This window comes from Lissotriton helveticus, chromosome 3_1 (assembly GCF_964261635.1).
Source record: "Lissotriton helveticus chromosome 3_1, aLisHel1.1, whole genome shotgun sequence".
In the NCBI taxonomy this organism is placed as follows: Eukaryota; Metazoa; Chordata; class Amphibia; order Caudata; family Salamandridae; genus Lissotriton; species Lissotriton helveticus.
The window spans coordinates 260,123,353-260,143,196 of record NC_136061.1 but is presented as its reverse complement, the minus strand read 5'-3'; the positions used below and the strand labels follow the sequence as shown (position 1 = coordinate 260,143,196).

Genomic DNA, 19,844 nt, shown 5'->3' with positions numbered 1-19,844 from the left:
TTCATGACATTTTTATTATAACCTCAAGGTATTTTTTTGCCAACAAACTGATTGTTGCATGGTGGCAATACCCTATACTTAGAGATAAAACTATGAGGCATCAGATAAGCGGTGATCACACAAAGAGAAAATAAACTGTCATAAACTAAAGACAAATACTGGAGCCTAAACTGGTGAGCGCATATTAGTGACTAATAACAGATTAGAAATGTCCATCTCCAGGCATGACATTATTCAAGCACTATTTTTGATAAGCTGATTTGTATTCAATGATAACTTCCAAACAATTTCTAAATGATAGCAACTACAGCTTAATCCACCGGCTTTCCAAATGTCAGTCAAAATATTTAAAACAATATAATATTAAAGATAACCTTCACTTGCATAATTTTCACATTAATTTAGATTCCAATTCATGTTAATACATAATCAATTTGTAAACTAATAAAGACATATCCTCACAAGACTTATACAATGGGATCAGAAATATATATTTTTTGTTTCTGCACAAAGAGCCAGTGGGCAACCAGAGACTGGCCATTCTTCACTCACCTTGCTCCAATGGATACGGAGATAACATTATCTAGGTGCAGCTTGCACCACTGTTCTACGTCGTGAGCAAATGTTGCACTGAACATGGCTCGCTTCACATTGTGGGATGTACATGCAAGGAATATGGAGGCCAGCTGGTCCCTGAAACCAGACTTCCCCTCTTCGAACAACTTGTCAGATTCGTCGACAACCAACCATTCAACGCTGTAAAAAACAGAATATGTAGTCTATAACTGAAGTTTGCAGCAACATCAGCTTTTCAAATTTGAACGTAAAAAAATGTTTGGCAGATGCTTCGTCAACCATAGTTAGGCAAAAACACCCACTACAAACTATTTTAGCATAACTGTGATTGTGAAGTGGTGCATATCAACAACTGCCATAACCCCAATGGTCAGTCAGTGCTCACTGCCTTAGGCTCTCAAACATAAAAAAAACAAAAAAACAGTATATAGCAACCAAGTTACATGGGTAAAAGAAGTGGACGAAATGACTGCGATTTATGAGAAATCATGCAAGATACAATGGGGGTTTTTACCTGGCAAGGTCGATTCCAGGAGGGTCTTGGTTCAATAAATAGACAAGTCTATTAGGAGTCGTGACCAAAATATCTGCATTAAAGATAAAAGAATTAAAACAGGAGCAAATACACTTCATAACTTACCACATTTATTATGGTATACCGCATATAAATAGTGTTTTTTTAAAGGAAGACACAAAAAACTTCCTCAATGTTTTTTCACCAGTCATTATTTTCAATAAACTGAAAGAGCGAGTGCAAGTCTAGGCAATCATCCACTAAACAAACTAGTGTGCCTTGTGCCAACTATGACAGCCACATTTTAACAGATCCAACGTGTAATCACATGTTGCTTATATATGGAATGTAAAAAGAAGACAACAAAAGTTAAAGAGGCATGTTTGAAACAATTCTGATTGCCTTACCAAATTTTTTTGTGGATTTTAGTCCAAACTTCTTTGCGGCTGTAGCGGCCTTGTGGATCATGTGAATTCTGAATCCAATCCCCTCAGAAAGTTTTACCAGCTCCCGATGTGTCTAAATGTGTGTTTGGAAACAATACAGATAATGTGACTTTCGGCATAATGTTGTTGTAAAAGACTTGAGTGCAATACTTCTCTCAAAAAACATAAAGACTGATTTATTGCAAAGAAAACCAAGCCAAGCAAGCTTGCAGAATAATGGAGTTTGTGACCATTGTAGACTCTGTTGAAGGAGTATCAACATAAGAGTATCTCTAGTTTTGCACCCAGCATTTGGAATCGTACTCTCATTCTACTTCGTTTGTTTCCCCACAATCAAACACCGTTGTCTAAGACCCCAAGAAGTTCAACTGAGCAACACACTCTGCCCGTACTCTTTACAGTAATCGTTACTATTATGTAATTCCTTAATTACTATTCAGGTACATTGTTCTTTAGGTCTCGTTCTTTACCATTCCGAAGGAATGGGAAATGGCCGAGAATTCAAGTGCTCGAACTGATTGTCAAACCACCGCTTTTTTTCGTGGCGTTTTCTTCGAGTGCACGTACAGGCACGCGCTTTTGGCCCATACACTTTCATGGCCATCTGTTCCTCAATGTCCCTCCCACCCTACGTCAGGCTAATGGCCCTCCCCCTCCCCCAGCACAGAGCGCGCATCGCGGCCGCACAGCACATCAAAGGGCTTCTCCCAGCGTGTGCTGTGCGGCTTCTCCTCCCCTAATTATGTGGCCGGCCGTACTTGTGTTTCCCGGCCGCTTCCCGGCCACTCTTGTATTTAATTAGCAGCAGCAGCGTTTCTCCTGCGCCAGGCCACATCAAAGGCTCTGTGCCACTTTCACCCACACAGCAACACTTACAGACACGCAACGCCACTCACACCCACGCAAGCCCACTATCATCCACGCAACGCCACTCACACACGCAACGCCACTCACACACGCAACGCCACTCACACACGCAACGCCACTCACACACGCAACGCCACTCACACACGCAACGCCACTCAGCCACGCAACGCCACTCAGCCACGCAACGCCACTCAGCCACGCAACGCCACTCACACACGCAACGCCACTCACACATTGTGGGTGCAGATTGTGGGTGCAGATTGTGGGTGCAGATTCAGAGGGCAGATTGTGGGTGCAGATTGTGGGTGCAGATTGTGGGTGCAGATTCAGAGTGCAGATTGTGGGTGCAGATTGTGGGTGCAGATTCAGAGTGCAGATTGTGGGTGCAGATTGTGGGTGCAGATTGTGGGTGCAGATTCAGAGTGCAGATTCCGAGTGCAGATTGTGGGTGCAGATTGTGGGTGCAGATTCAGAGTGCAGATTCAGAGTGCAGATTCAGAGTGCAGATTCAGAGTGCAGATTGTGGGTGCAGATTGTGGGTGCAGATTGTGGGTGCAGATTGTGGGTGCAGATTGTGGGTGCAGATTGTGGGTGCAGATTGTGGGTGCAGATTGTGGGTGCAGATTCAGAGTGCAGATTCAGAGTGCAGATTGTGGGTGCAGATTGTGGGTGCAGATTCAGAGTGCAGATTCAGAGTGCAGATTGTGGGTGCAGATTCAGAGTGCAGATTCAGAGTGCAGATTCAGAGTGCAGATTGTGGGTGCAGATTGTGGGTGCAGATTCAGAGTGCAGATTCAGAGAAAACTCAGCAGCACCACCACCATTGCAATGCAATAGGTCTCGTTTTAACGCAAATTTAAGCTATAGGCCTTGTAAATGACAAAGCCTTTTATTTATGTTCCAAAAACCAGAACGCAAAAATAAAGGGCATTATCATTTACAATGCTAATAGTTCAGACTCGCGTTATTGCGAGACCTATTGCATTTCCAATGCTTGTTTTTTATAGTTAAAGACAGCATACATTTATGTTTTCTACAGCCCACGGATGCTCCTAAGGGCCTGAGTCAGTAATTAGGGTGAAATATTCCAGAATTGCTGTGTGTAAATACTCCTGATAGTCGGGGTCCCTCAGATGCCAGGGAGACAATCGCCACCGAAAGGGAGGCTTACGGTGTTGTAGAAGGAGTTTCACTGACACCGGAGAGTGATCGGACAACCCTCTTGGAAGATGAGACACGTTGGTGAATCTATGTATATAGCTTTGTGGTGTGAACAGGTAATGTAGGCGAGACATGGAACCATGAACCATGAACAGCGGACACATATGTGTAGCTTGTCTCAGCCGGGTGATATGCCAGCCTATTGTCTGCCCAACCCAGCGCCTTGGCGAGTGATGATAGTTTTGTGGCTACGCAGGGGTGTCTACCCCAGATCCCCATCTCCGATAAAGTGGCGACATAGTATCATTCCAGTTGCCCCCAAGAGGGACAGGCCCTCAGGAAGTTCGCCCCACAGTCGGGTGACCTTCTCTACAAACATGGCCCCAAGAGGCGAGGGTGCGTACACACTGCCCAGGTTAAGTGGTTCCCTGTACAACGTTCCTGAAAGGAAAACAAATCTCCCGCCTGGGTCTGTCCAGTGTTTGGTATGAATAAAGGGAATGTGGCGGTGAATAAGAATTGCTGTTCCATGGGAGCCCCTGGTGAAGCCTGCATGAAACACCTGTTGATACCCAAATCTTGCGAGAAAGGCGGCTTTATTGCCCAAAAGATGCATCTCTTGTAGGAGTAGGTCAGCCCCATAGCGTTTATACTATCTTAGGACGGCCCCCGTTGAACTTTATTAAGCAATCCTCTAACGTTCCATGTCACCCCCGTCAGGTCTCCCAAGTGTGCTACCGCTGCCTGAGTTGCCATGTATGTAAGTGGGATCTGTGTGTGATTGCATGCCAAGGTCTTTAGTTATCGAGCGCATGATTACGATGCTTCGTTTTTAAACTTCGCTGCTTTTTAAATTCAAATCTATTTTGCTTCATGATTACTATGTCGCTTGCTGCATATTGCTGTGTATTTTAAAATTGTGATCCCGTGACTTTGCTGTTTTGCACATTTCCTCACGGTCTCCTACCTGCCAGAGGCCCCCCGCATTTGCCTCACGTTATCCCTGCCAGCGCCCCGGTCCACCACGGGGTTTCCCCGGTTGTTGTGGATGGTGCCGGCAAACATTTGGTGTCCCTGTCCTTATTGGCCACAGAGGGTCACACGGGGCTCGACACTCAGGCCCCACCTTATTTAGGCTCTATGGTTTCCTCCGTGCTCAGCGGGCGCGGCCAAAGTCGCGCCTAAGTCAAGCCCGTCTGCGCCCGTCCACGCTGAGTTTGCGCCAGGGGCCAGGCAGGCTGGTTCTTGTTCCATCTTCCCTCAAGTAAGCACCCTCTACTCAATCGATACTCTTTTGGCTCTTAAACCCCCAGGAAACCCTGCCATTATACTCTTTGCCCCGTGGCCTTCCAAGGTACATTTAGGTGCAGATGTAACATCAGTCACCCTAGAAAATTGAATATCAGGAAGGCATCACCGGATTCCGTGGTGCCTAAGCCCCACTTCCCCATGGCAATTGAAGAAGGCTTTCTCATCAATGCGAGATCCTAGATTAAAAATAACATTGCTTTCAAGGATTTTGTCTCACTGAGGAAACCATCCTGGGTATTTATCACCGAAACCTGGCTCTCGGAAACCTTGGGTCCTGATCCCGTAGACGCAATTCCCAAGGGCTATGCCCTGTCTAGGATGGATAGAATTGGGCAAAGAGGAGGAGGGATAGGAATACTGCATAAAGGTTCTTCCATCTGCCGAATTGAGCAACTCTCGTCTTCCTCGGATCCTTTTCAGGCCATGTATTTCTCTATTAACTCCACCCCTACAGCTTCATTCTCTGGTATCTTATGTTATAGGCCCCCAGGTCCCAGAACTACTTTTAGCTATGATCTGATGAAGGTGTTAGAATCTTTTATTGACCGACCTAACCTCACTCTTCCAGGTGATTTCAAGTTTCATTTAGAGATTATGAGCTCTAAAGACACCCTTTCCTTGTTAGAAAGCTTGGGCTCATGTGGCCTGACCCAACTTGTGCGAACTCCCACTCATTCAGCGGGCCATTCGCTTGATGGGGTGTTCTCAAATGACCCTAGACTGAAGACAGGCACACCTATCCCCCTGGCCTGGTCAGACCATCTGGCGGTGCCCATGGTGCTTAAAATTCCTCTGACTGCTTCCTCTCACTCGGATCCTAAGAAATGGGAATTCAGAAGAAACTTTAGGGAGATGAATAACGAAACTCTTGCCCCTTTTATGAGTAGACTTAGCTCCCTCTTAAAGAAGGACACCAACTCTGCGACGGTGGATTTCTCAAATGCCATCTCGGAGGCCGTGGGCATCTTAGCCCCCGCCAAGCAGTATTACTCTGCAAGAAGGAGTCCTTCCGCACCCTGGTTTTCTGATAGACTCAGATTACTGAGGCAGGGCTGCAGAAAACAGGAGAGGCTTTGGCGTACTCATTTTGATCCTATTGAGAAGAAACAACATAGACACCTTTTAAAAGAATATAAGCTGACCATAATTCAGGAAAAAAGGGCTTACTATGCTAATCTGACTGCCTCTCTGACATCTCTCAGAGACCTCTTCAAGATTGTAGACTCTCTCTCCGCCCCCCAGGCGGTGGATCCCATAGTGGAAACCCAGGAGCTCTGTGATAAAATCTCAATTTTCTTCTACTCTAAAACTGTTGATATCTATAACTCTTTGGAACTCCTCAACTTGGAGCTGGGCTCCCGTCCTCTTCCTTTCCTCCCCGTAGCAGGGTCTCACGCTGATGAATCCGGGCCTAGCTTTCTTAATTTCCCTCTCCTTACCCTGGACGGGATCAACCGGCTCCTTGATAACATCAAATCTGGCTCCCCTCTGGACCCTTGTCCGCTTAAGACTCTGAAGGCATGTAGGGAAGTGGCTATTCCCCCCTTCTAGAGGTAATGAACCTTGCAATCAAGGATGGAATTTCCCCCCCTCCTGGAAATCGGCAGTCGTTAAACCACTCTTGAAGAAGGCCTTGTTGGACCCCGGGGTCTTGAAAAATATACGGCCTATTTCCCTTTTACCTGCCCCCGCCAAAATACTCGGAGCCCATCTTAATCGCCATCTTAGCACCTTCTTGGATGACTCGAGCCTGTTGGACACCTCACAACATGGTTTTCGAAGAGCCCACAGTACGGAGTCTGCCCTTACTGTTGTCGTCAATAACATCCACTCAAAGGTCGATGAGGGCCATACCACTCTTCTGGTCCTACTCGACCTTACGGCAGCCTTCGACACCCTGTCTCCCTCTGTATTGGTTTCCCGGCTCAGGGAGATAGGAGTTGGAGGCCCAGCCCTGAGCCTTCTGGCCTCTTTTCTTCACCAAGAGAAGCTGGGTGACTTTTTGTCCCCCACCAAACCTGTGCAATGTGGAGTCCCTCAGGGATCCTCTTTAAGTCCCACCCTTTTCAATCTTTACGTGGCTCCACTTGCCAGGGTAGTGAGATCCTTCGGGTTTGAGGTGTTGTCGTATGCCGACGACCCTCAAATTATGGTCTCCCTTACACAGTCTGTGAATGACTCGGCCCTGAACTTTAGAAACTGTATGGAGGCAGTCTCCCAATGGATGATCCCGAACTTTTTAAAACTTAATGGAGAGAAGACGGAGGTCTTGATTTTTGGGGGCAATCAGGATGTTTGGTCCAATGAATGGTGGCCGGCCTCCCTTGGGGATTGTCCCTTTCCCTCGTACTCCGCTAGGAATCTGGGGGTCCTGATAAGATACCTCTCTTTCCTTTGGCCATCAGGTCAGTAGGACTGTTTCCACCTGCTGTGGCATTATCAGGATCCTCAGAAAGATTGCATCCTATCTTTCCCCTGATGCTCGGAAGCAAGCCACCGTGGCTCTCGTTTTCTCGAGGTTGGATTATTGTAATGTACTATATGTCAATCAGTGCCCTTGCTCAGGGCTGGAGGAGCGTCGGGCAGATCCGGAGCGATATCGCCGTTTCAACTTGGTCCTACATGATCTATTGCGCTGCAAGCCTCTAGAAGTGTCAGACTCCATTGGTGGCGGGGAACGCGGTTTCAGATGGGCCCTCTCGTCCGACCATGCACAGACTGCTTCCGGAGATTCAAAAAGTAAGAACCCAGTCCGCAACTACCATCTCCGAGCTCGCCGGGCCCCTCGCCATCTCCTCAACGGACTACATCGTACTTGGGGACTTGAACTGCCACCTCGCCAACTGCAATGACCCCGACTCCACCACTCTCCTCGACAACCTCGGACTGAAGCAGCTGGTCAACATGCAGACGCACAAAGCTGAGCACACCCTCGACCCCATCTTCGTGGGTGGGACAAACATCCGCTTGAGCCACCCCACCCAGCCCCCCTGGACGGACCACCATTGCGACCATTTACCTTCAACACCACCACCGCACCCGAACCCCGCCCGCAACGAAGGAACTGGAGCAAGGTCTCAGAGGAACTCCTCAACTTCACCCTCCTCCAAACCACCCCCACACCTCAACCGACACCAACCCCGCAGCCAGGAAGTTTCACAGATGGATCTCCTGCTGCGCCGACAAACTCGCACCCCTCTGCCGCTCCAACAAACAACGCTGTCTGAAGGCCGCCTGGTTCACCACAGAACTACTAGAAGCCAGATGGTGCTGCAGATGCCTAGAGAAAACCTGGTGAAACCAGAAAACCACGGAAGCACGGAACAATCACAGGAGCGCCCTGAAGGAAAACCACCAGTGCATAAGAAACACGAAATGGACCTTCATAAGAGACAAAGTCCAGACCAACGCCAAGGAACTATTCAATGTTGTACAGCAATTAGCTAAACCTCCCAGCTAAGCCACGGACGCCACACCTTCCCAAGAACTCTGCGAAAAGTGCAGCTCCTACTTCCACCTGCAGATAAAGACCCTCTGCGACTACTTCTACGAACAGGCGATTGACACCACGCCCCTCCCCCTCACCGCTGACAAGCCTTCCATCAGGACCTGTACCCCTCCCACCTCAGAACTCATCGCCACAACCATAAAGAAAACCCACTCAGGAGCCCCAACGACCCCCTGCCCACCCCACATATTCCACAGGGACGCTGCTGCCGTCGCACCCGAACTAGGAAGGACCGTCAGTTCCTCCTTCAGGTCCGGCATCTTCCCAGATGACTGGAAGCAGGCAGAGATTAAACCCTTCCTCAAGAAACCTATGGCTAACCAAACGGATCTCCTCCCCTTCGGGGCCAAAGTCACCAAGAGACTTGTAAACGCCCAACTAACCACCTTCATCGAAGAGAACTTCATCCTGGACGCCTCCCAGTCCGGATTCCGCAGCAACCACAGCACCAAGAACAACCTCCTCGCTGCCACTGACGACATCCGCATGCTACTCGACCAGGGACACACATTGAGGGCCAATGTGTGTCCCTGGTCGAGTAAGAGGAAGGAAGTAAGATTTTCTCTTCAACTAAGACTAACCTTGAAGAAAATAAGAAATTGACTTTAATTATAAGATGGTGAAATCGCCCATTGATTAAAGCGACCCGACTTTCATTGTCCTGAAGAAGGAGACGACCTATATCACCGAAACGCCGCGTCAACATATTTTTCTTTGTTTCTTTGTTTAAGTAAATAATGTTTTTTAGATTTTGAAATGTTTTTATGAATAAATACAATGTTTTTAATGTTATGAATTTATGATACTTGTACCACGATATAATAAATTGTAAAGATATACTTGAAAAAATCCTTATGTCTCCACACTTTTGTTGGTTTACCTAATGTCGAATATTAACATGGGAAAATAATTCTGTTCTGCATTAATTGTAAAATTTGTTAAATCTTGTACAACTTCAGATACAACCCTCTACTGTCTCACATTTGGATCTCCCAGAGACCCCAGTCTCTTCACCAAAATATATGAAAAGGGAACCTTTATATATTTGTGCATCACTGACGACATCACTCGACATGGTTTTCAAAGGTTTTTTTTAAATGTTAATTTCATATTTTGATGTTTATAAAACATTTTTTTCTATTTTTTTTGTAATATTTAGAAACTCCATTATCCTTCTTTTTTTTAACTTATAAAACATTTTTTTATCTTCCCCAGAAAATATGTATATGTATATATATATTTTTTTTTAGAAAATTGCAGTTTCATACGGGTAGTGTACCAAGCTCCATCACAACGCGAATCCTATCCGCCATATTGCTAAACTCGTAAATGATGCGCATTTCGTATCAGACGGGTTTGTGGCATCGCGTCCCGCGTAACATCACGCGTATGAGGTCACGTCAGCTGCTACTTTGGTATCCGACAGGTACGCAGTACCAAGCCAGGCGTTACATCATGTATGTATGGGATTGCGTCCGCTGCGCGTTGCATATGCGACGAGTACGCGTTGCATATGCGACGAGTACCCGCTGCCAGGCCCTGTGTTACGTCATAGACGTATGGTGTCGGGACGGGTACGCCATTCCCTCATTTTTTTATGTCTCAAAACTATATCTAAATAACTTTAAACTGTATATGAGAGCAAGCGATAATGAAAAATATTTTAAACATTTATATATTTCTAACTGTAATAAACTTATATTTATGATATATTTTCCCAAAATCGCGTTGGGGGTGTCCTCCTTGCGCCCTCGATGCTTGATTGCCATGTGACCTTAAAAAAAGCATTTGATTGGTTCATAACATTTCCCATTGTAACAGTTGGAGGACCCCACCCATTTTAGTCATTCTTTGTACAGCGTTTAATGAGACACACCCCTTCTGCTTAGAGAGCTTTTTTGAAAAGTTATTTTGCTGTGTACACATATCTTATACTACACACAACATGCAACGATCATCTTGATCAATATTCATGGTCTGTACATTATCCTTCCATGTGTGATGGCCATGCATCTGAAAAAAACAAAAGTGTGTTACACGATGCCCCTGCTGTGTGTGTGTGCACATTATTGTGCTGCCTTTCGGCCTGCGTATTGGTGGCTCGAAGGAGTATCATCAGCCACAGGCAAAGTGCACATCCTAGATCACGTGTGACAAACAGTAAAGAGTAATGTGTACATTTGTGTTGCTGTATGCTCTGTTATCAGGCTTTACCAGTATAGTAGTGTGTCATATGTGAGACTTTCAGATTCACGTTTGACATGCATTGCTTGACTGTAATGAACGTTATCACTATGTATGACGTAGCCTCACTGCTGATCCTCCATCCGAGCACATTCATGTGTGGGCTTTGCGATAGCAACACTTTCAATAATACCGCACACCAATTACATGCATGTCTGCGCATTTCCACAAGCTTGACAACGACATGTGATGTTGGCCATTCAATGTTTTTGAACAGCATCTCATTAGCGATAGTTGTCGCCCTCCCGGTACATGCTACATTAATGTAAATTGCGCATTCTGCAACGTCAAAACTGCAACAGAAACACACGTAAGTACACTTCTTGGCCAGGCAGGAACTGAACAACGCCCAAGTCCCCGGAACAATTATTCACACCCCTACGCTGGCCTGGCGTATGCAACCCCAGCCCACTTTGCATATGTAGAAATAGGATAACAACGACGCCACATGTCCCAGTTCTTCCACACTGCCTCAGGTGATATGGCCACATCCACCTCGCACATCACAATGCGCAAAAAAAAAGGGATCCATAAGGAGTACACCATCCTGGCAATCAACACTGGACATGAATTGTGAACCCTACTGGACGTTGTGTTTGGACACACAACAATGACATCAGGTGAGTAGTGGGGCCAGACACGTGGCGTTGGCTTTTGGAACTCTGTTGTGAGCTAATTACTAAGTGTACATGCACACAGGCGTGTGCCATTTATGCTTCTAGCATGCGCTCTGTTCTTTTGTATGTGAACATTGGCATAATATATTATTTAACCATGTGTATTCTCGTGCACTCCAACTCCTCTTTGAACCACGATTATCACTAACAATTGGTAGATCGTACTTCAAGAAGGAAGAATGCACTCAACTGGTGTTCTGTATTAAGCTTTAAATAAACCTTCATTTACCTCCAGACGTTTCCACCATTATATTATTTCTCCCTTTTCAGACACTGAATTGGTTGCGCCAAAATAGGCGGAGCGGGTAATCACCCCGTGATGATGCCCTGGGCATTCTGACGCCTTCCATCCTGACCGGAGACCTGCTATGCCAACCTAGAGAGGCACCCCAGAGTCGGAGCTTGCACCAGCACGTTGTTGGACACACCAGTGGTGGCAGGTGAGCAGTGAAGCTTCGGTGCGCAGGAGCTACAATTCAGCACAATGGGGGGTGGGGGAGGGGGGGGCTTGGGGTGCAGCAGCCTGGGTGCACAGGTGCAGGCAAGCGATGTTGCCGTTGATAATAATGTAATCTTTGGCCTCATTCACATCAGTTTTATTTTGAGGAATTGCTGGACCTCACTCCTCCTCGCGGATCCCAGCGTCCTAGACACACAGGTGACGGGATGTGAACAGTGAGGCCTGGGTGCAGTAGGGCGACGCTCTGTCTCCTCCTCCCACTGTTCTTTTGACTCTCCCTCCCCTTCTCCCTTCTCCCTTCCACCGACTCCCTCTCTGTCACTATCTTCCTTTCATTCAGACTACCTTTCTTTTTCTCTTGGACATGCCACACATACTTATGTTTCTTTTCTGTCTTGCAGGTTTTGTACGCTGCTTCCGGACGAATCCCACCCACTTATTTCATGTTATACTGTTGTTTGTTCGAATAAAGTTGCGTTCCATTTATTTGTGTTCTTTTAATGAAGGTTATTTTTTTTTTACCAATAAATGAGTGTATGGCTCTTCTTTTTCTGACAACACTTGCCTCTAGTTTATTATGAAAATCGGCGGTTGATAGGAGGTTATGAGAGAAAACATTTGTAATTTTGCAGTGCACCTATCAAATATAAACCAACAGACTATTACATAAATGAAGCCTGGGTAATTCTACAACTGCAAGGGTTCTATGAGTGTATCACTTTATAACACCATGAGTACTACCAGTGTGATTACAGAACCAATAAGGCACCGCCTATGGCCACCAAGGTTTCAGGGACTGGTGAGGCCCACCCTGCATATTTAAGTGAAGCCCCGGAGGGTGGCGATCACGGGACTTCAGTTGTCCTTGAAGCCTCCCGAACAATTAGTAAACAATACCCGGGGAGGTGGCGATCCCCTAGGCTGCGAAACGCCTCTTTGCCCTCCCGCGCCTAATTTACATGTGATATTAAGGTTCTCAGTCCTGCAGAGACCCCGCAATATAATAATAGGATTGGCCCCGGAACATTACCAGCCAGGGGGCTCATTTAAATGAACGGGTGAGACCCCGCTTCGTTTTTTTTTCTTCCATTTTTACCATCCTGATCCGCTTTATTGAAGTGATACAAGGTTTTCCTCCTCTCGCTTCAACGAGGCAAACAAGGATTTGCTATCACAGGGTGGAAGCCATGCACCCGCCCTCTAATAGCAAACATAAATGTCCCACGGATGCACACCCCGGGACATTGTATGAACTGCGCCTGGGAGGTGGCGCTCCCTAGGGCCATGATGCATTGTTTACTGCATAACTACAGAATTAGTATAAACGCACACGAACACTACTTGCACACATGTAGTACAGCGACCAGAGTGCAGTGAAGAGGCAGAGAAAGCCCAAAATCCAAAAATATAAATCCTACCAGAGATAGGATGACATAGTTCAATGGGCCGACGACCCTGGGATGAGTAGAAACAGCTTCACAAAGAAAACGGGTCTTCAGCACAACGCAAGCAACCTCAAAATATTTGTGAGTGCTGCCTTCTTTTTACCTTCTCCCGCTCGTCGCCAAATTTATGTAGTGAAGACGCAGACAGCAGTGGATCCGATAAGTAGATTTATTGCAGGAAAACAAGACAGCTTAAACAGCCACCAACAGGAGCAGACAGCAACACAACCGTCTTCTCCAGCACCGTGTACAAACTCCCTCATGACAGCCATACATTCTAACATTACATACTTACATTCTAGTAGAAATACATACTAACATTCTACTAGGACTTACATTGGAATACTACACAGAGCACATGACTTTACAGCAAAGAGCTCAGGGTTTCATCCACAAGTCTTAAAACCTCCCTGTTTTGTATAAACGCAAACTAACACTACTTCCACAGGTATGCTACACCGCCCAGAGCACATCACTTTACAGCAATGGGCTCACGATTTAGGCTCACTGTTTAATCCCCAGGGCATACTAACACTACTTACACAGTTATACTACAGCGGCCAGTATGCTACAGCACCCAGAGCCCATCACTTTTTTACAGCGATCAGCTCGGTTTGGTCCCTGAGTCTTCGCACCGGTAAGCGAGAGTACTTCGCTTCCCACTTCCGGTATAGTATAAACGCACGGTAGCGGTCAGTAGTTCACTTCCAACTCCCTGTATAAACGCCTACTAACACTACTTGCACACGTATGCTACAAAGACCAGAGCACATCACTTTACAGCAATGAGTTTACGGTTTAGGCTCTCGGTTTCATACCAGAGTGTAGCAGCATTTAATCTCAGCACGATTTCACTCTGACCAACACCGCACTTTCAGACCGGTAGGAGTGACTACTTCGCTTTGCAATCCCCCACAGAGGTTACAGTGCTCCTATCCTCCTCTTTATACTCTTTTCGCCCTTTTTTCCCCTTATTCGTTTCAACGAAATCACAAAATGGCGGCCAACACTTCCTAGTTGAAACCACTCGCACCGCTCGCAGCCAATAAGCGGCAAGCTCGTGCTCGTAACGCCTCAGCCAATCAGATGGCAGAATTCCCAAATACCGATATCTGTAAATTTCGATATTTCTCAAAACCTACAGAATGGATTTACAACAATTAAACAAAAGCATGCTTTCTAGACCAAGGCCCTTCTCCCTGCCAAATTTGGGGTAATTCCGTGCACCCGTTCAACCTGTAGTCTTGTCTTTAGTTTCCTATGGAAATTAACATGGCGAAAACACGTTTTGGAACCCCCTTTTTTCTCGGCCCCCCGAACGAATCACCCCCAAACTTTCCACATAGGAGCTGATATGAACAAAGAGTTGGTTTGGAAAATTTCATGAAGATTCATCAAACGACGCCTAAGTTATAAGCAAAACAAAAAATGCTCTTCCTATGGAAACTTGGTCCTAACTATAACTACCTACTGGTGACCGCCAGTAGGTGATATAGTGTGTAATGGGTTTGTAAGTACCTGTAAAACTTTACGTTTCGTGGTGAAGGCATACATGCTAAATACACATGGATTGTAAAGTTAATATTGATAAGTAGAAACACTACTATATATATATATATATATATATATATATATATATATATATATATATATATATATAAAAATATAAACAGACACACACCCTATACTCACTTTTAATGTTATAAATTCCCTTTCCACCCAACAACCTACAGCCACCCTAAACCCTAAAAATTCCCTTTCCACCCAAAAACCCCCACCCACCCTAAACCCTATAAATACCCTTGCAATCCCAAAAACCCATACCTACCCTAAACCCTAAAATTACCCTTGAAACCCTAAAACCCACATCTACCCTAAAATTACCATTGCCACCCAAAATCCCATACCCACCCTAAAATTACCCTTGCCACCCAAAAACCCATACACACCTAACACCTTAAAATGACCCTGGCCACCCAAAAACCATACCCACCCTAAAATGACCCTTGCCACCCAAAAACCCATTACTACCCAACATTAAAAAAATTACTCTTGCCACCCAAAAAACGATACCCACCCTAAACACTAAAATGACCCTTGCCACCATAAAACCAATACCCAACCAAAACTCTAAAATTACCCTTGCCACCCAAAAACCCACACAACATAAACCCTAAAAATACGATAAACCCTTGAAAATACACTTGCCACTATATATACATATACACACACATACATACATATACATACATATACGGATTTGTAAAGCGCGAACTACTCAACCTTACGGGTCTCAAGAACCTGGGGGTCGTTGTGGAAATTAAGTGAGCTATTGCCTAGAGTCACATGGTGCTGGGCTGAGCTGCCGCCGGAGCCGGGGTTCGAACCTTGAGCCCTGTGATCCGTAGTCAGCTGCCCTGGCCACTGCACCACACCTCTCCACTATATATTACACACACATATAAATCTATATATTATTATATATGTGTATTATATATATTCTCTTGGCTGCTGCGAGGCCCATTTCATTAAAGAAACAGCATTCATGCAATCTTCTTGTGCGTGCTCTTTTCTCTTTTGGAGCAGGGGATATATATATGTTGCATGGCCCATTGATGCGCATCTTGGAGCTTTGAAATATTTCCGTGCACCGCCGTCACAAGTATTTACTTGAATATTGCATTGCGTGAGCAGATAGGAGTCTCTTCAGTGATGAGTTACTATGCTTGCATAATATATGGAACAACGACAAAACGAGGGGGTTTGAATTCAAACTTCGAATTCCAGCAACAGTTCACAGGCATCTGGCAATAGTATGTACAGTGAATCAGAGCGTCATGAGGCCGTCTTGGAAGTCTTTAAGAAAAGACCGACAGCAGGAACATAAAAAACTCAAGGTGAGGGACAGGTTACGTCTACTTTGGCATCCCAATTTAACGCGCTGGAAAAGCGGTATGAGCGTGAGATCCGCAAATGGTGGGAGGCAACGTCACTGCAGCACTACATACTCTGCCTGCATACGAGAATCTGGACCCACAATTGCTTGAGGAGTGGGCAGAGCATACAGTGAGTTCATGTAAGCGGATGCTCACTATCCTCATAAAATTTGCATGGAGTGACCGCGATAAGACACGTGAAGCCATTGCTAAAGATGGCAACAAAAGTTGACAAATTTAATTAAGAACACAGATGCTAAAACGACTCAGGAATTATGAGAGCAAAATCAAACAACGAAAGCAAGAGAAATTTGAGCACGATGAGCGTGATTATGCACTCGGCCGAGTGCTTATGTTTGGGGAAAGGTTTGATGCACCATGCAGGGCCCATCAAACAAAACCAGTTGCTCAGGACCAACAAGATACAAGGGAATCTAAGGCAACTGATTTGGAGGAGTCTGGAGAGGAAAGTGGGGGCGTCTCAAGTGGAGCCCTTAAGAAAACCCCTTTTCAGGATGAATTCCGTCTCAACTGGCAATCATGGCAGAAAGGCACCAGAGGGAAAACCCCAGAACCAAAAAGGAGACCAACAAGGAGAGGGGGAAAATGGCGCAAAGGGAGGCAGGTCGCCGCCTGTCACCAGGAGCAAAAATAAGTTCACCAAACGACAGTAACATGGACAACAGTAGACAATCTTACCATCATCAACGTGACATCACGTAAACTGACACAATGCGAGGAGTAAGTATTGAAGTTGGGACTAATTTTTGTCCATAAAAGAAACTGGAGTACACCCAGAAGAGGATCAACTCATTCAGGTTTGTGAGGAAAATATAACTACACAAATTCTTCAAATTAAGACCTACTAAACAGCAGACAAAGAGAACAGGAGAAAAACCATTGGCCACTGACATCTTAACTGGACATGATTTTCCCGCAGTACACGCTCTAGAGGGCCTGCTCTGAGCTTTTAAATTAGTTGCCCTTGTGAACCTAATGAATTGGCATCAGTATCAGGCATTGAACAACAGAGTATAGCTACCTCTTTTAAACCAGTATCTACTTTGGTGCCACAAATGCCTAATGACACTATTGACATGTTCTCGGATGCTGTTATCAAGGATCTAATGAATCTTAGGACATGGGACAGTATATAAAAAAGAATACTAAATACAACTTTACTCAGGAGCAATACCAGGCAATTGACAGTATTAGAAGGGACCCAAGTATTGTGTGTAAGCCCTCCGATAAGAGCGGAAATGTTGCGCTTCAGTCGTATAAGGCATATAATCTAGAAGCCCTACGCCAACTGTCTGAGGTTTTGAATTATGAAACAGTGAGTAAAAGCATCACAAATTTCCATGTATTATTAAGGTAGTGGCAGGAGATGGGTATGCTTGAGACGGAAGAATACTTGTTCTTAAGGCGCGTGAATCCAATTACACCTAGCTTTTATCACTTGCCCAAAGTGCATAAGAATGTGAAAATACCTCCGGGGAGATCGATTGTCTCCTCGCAAGGTAGTCTTCTGGAACCGCTGTGTACTTAGATTATTTTCTGGCCGACTTTGTGGTGTCTTTAAAGTCTTATGTGAAAGATACCAAGGATTTTCTCCAACATATTGAAGGAGTGCAATTGGAGGAAGGAGACCACATGCTGGTGATGGACATCACCAGCTTATATACTTGTATCACACACCAGGAGGGATTATAAGCTGTTCAATATTTTTTGAGCAACCGACCACTGAAGTTCACAAAGCATAATGATATGCTGCTTGAACTTCTGCGTTTTTGCCTGAATAACAACATCCTCTTGTACCAAGAGCAATACTACAGGCAGGTATCAGGAACAGCTATGGGCACCTGCTTCGCCCCCAGTTATGCGAACCTGTTCGTGGGCTGGTGGGAGGAGCAGGTGGCTTGGGCAGATACCAACATCTTCTGGACCAGGAAGATATTTTCCTGGTACAGATATATAGATGACCTTTTTCTGATTTGGTGGAGGCCAGAAGAGACAGCCCTAGCATATGTAGAAATGCTTAATCGAAACAACATAAATCTGAGATTCAGTGCAGATGTAAGCCCATTTCAATTAAGTTTCTGGATTTGGAGGTATTTGCAATAAACCGGAAATTGCACACTAAATTATATCAGAAGCCCACAGCGGGCAATTCGATATTACATGCCTCCAGTAGTCACCCTCCCAGACTGATCAGCAGCATCCCCTATGGGGAGCTACTGAGAATCAAAAGATAAGACCAGAGAAGAGGATTTCTAGAAATATGCAGGTCATTGTGTGGAGAGATTCATAGCCCGTGGATATGGAGAACGAACCCTGAGTGAGGCGTTACTGAAAGTGAACTCTATACCCAGAATATGACTGTTGCAGGAGCAGTCACCTAAGAAATCCAATTAATGCAAGTTCAGCATGGTAACTACATTTGCAGAAGGAGCAGGTGAACTTAGAACTATCTTGAGAAAGAACTGGAATCTTTTAAGTTGGATCCAGTAATAGGAACAGATATTCCAGCAGGCCCAATGACATTTAGAAAAGCTAGGGCCTTAAGAGATTCCCTCACAATCAGTTACATGATCAAAACAATACAGAAAACATTTGGAAAAGACCTACACGGGTTCTTTCCCTGCGGTAAATGCAAAGTGTGTTCAGGCAGCAAACGAGTGTTGACATATGATGTACGAGGCTTGAAAAAGCCTAGGCCCATCAGGAGATTCATTACATGCAGCACCCCATATACTGTGTACAGTCTTATTTGCCCTTGTGGACTTAAGTACATAGTGAGCACTATACATCAAACCAAGATGTGCATCTTGGAACACACTAGGGCAATTAAGAATCGGGATAGGTCATACCCGGTAGCGAGACACTTTATGTCTGAACACAACAACAATAAGAACCTATTAACATTCTTTGCTTTGGATCATGTACCATTACTTCCTCGGGAGGGGACAGAATTACAAGTCTTACGAGACTTGAAACAAGATATATCAAAGATCTCCAAACCGCAATCGCAAGGTTTGAACAGCATTGAGGAACTTGCCGTACATTTGGGTAATTAATAAGGTTATCCAGGGTTATTAGATCGCTAGTGGCCTTAAATGCCAGCACCATGATTACTACTTGCAAAGTGGGGTTGGTTCTAACTCCCGAAATATGAAAGCTTTTCACTTTTGAAAAATGAAACTTATTAAGAAAGAAAGGAAAAAAACGAAATGAATGTTATGCATCTATCATTACATATTGTGTAACCTTACCCGTTGAGAGTTGATATTTATGGATCCATGCCTGCTAAGATTAATTTTTTAATTGTACTGAAGTCCGTAGTGTTTTTGTATGTTTGAGGGTATGTCCTTCCAGGGTGAGATATTTAAGTGACCTCAAATTTGCATTCTGGATTTACTAGAGGCAATCATTCGAGCTATCTAGATCATAGGCACTATATTATTCTGGTAACGAATTATAATGCATTGTGCTGTTTATTTCACCTCGTCATTCACACGTCTTTGAAAAATAAGGAAGTACAGAGTTGAAGAAATTTGCCCATCTGTGGGCGCAATATGTCGACTTTTGTAAACTCTGGTGGTATATGATACCAGAAATGGGGCAGAGAGTTTTTCTATGAGACAATTCGTAGAAATGTATTGCGTTGCATTGTCACAGGCACATAAGGTTTATTCTTTT

General features: G+C 45.0%; 1 protein-coding gene across 2 annotated transcripts in view; it reads right to left on the bottom strand.

Moving 5' to 3' along the window:
• Nucleotides 1-19,844, bottom strand: part of DDX52 (DExD-box helicase 52) — a 114,738-nt gene that overhangs the window by 32,303 nt on the left and 62,591 nt on the right. For both annotated transcript variants that reach the window (XM_078679772.1, XM_078679773.1), the window contains exons 6-8: nucleotides 1,498-1,609; nucleotides 1,091-1,163; nucleotides 553-756 (exon numbers count right to left, since the gene is read on the bottom strand). In XM_078679772.1, coding sequence (XP_078535898.1) covers nucleotides 553-756; nucleotides 1,091-1,163; nucleotides 1,498-1,609 — 389 coding nt within the window. The remainder of the gene's footprint in view (nucleotides 1-552; nucleotides 757-1,090; nucleotides 1,164-1,497; nucleotides 1,610-19,844) is intronic.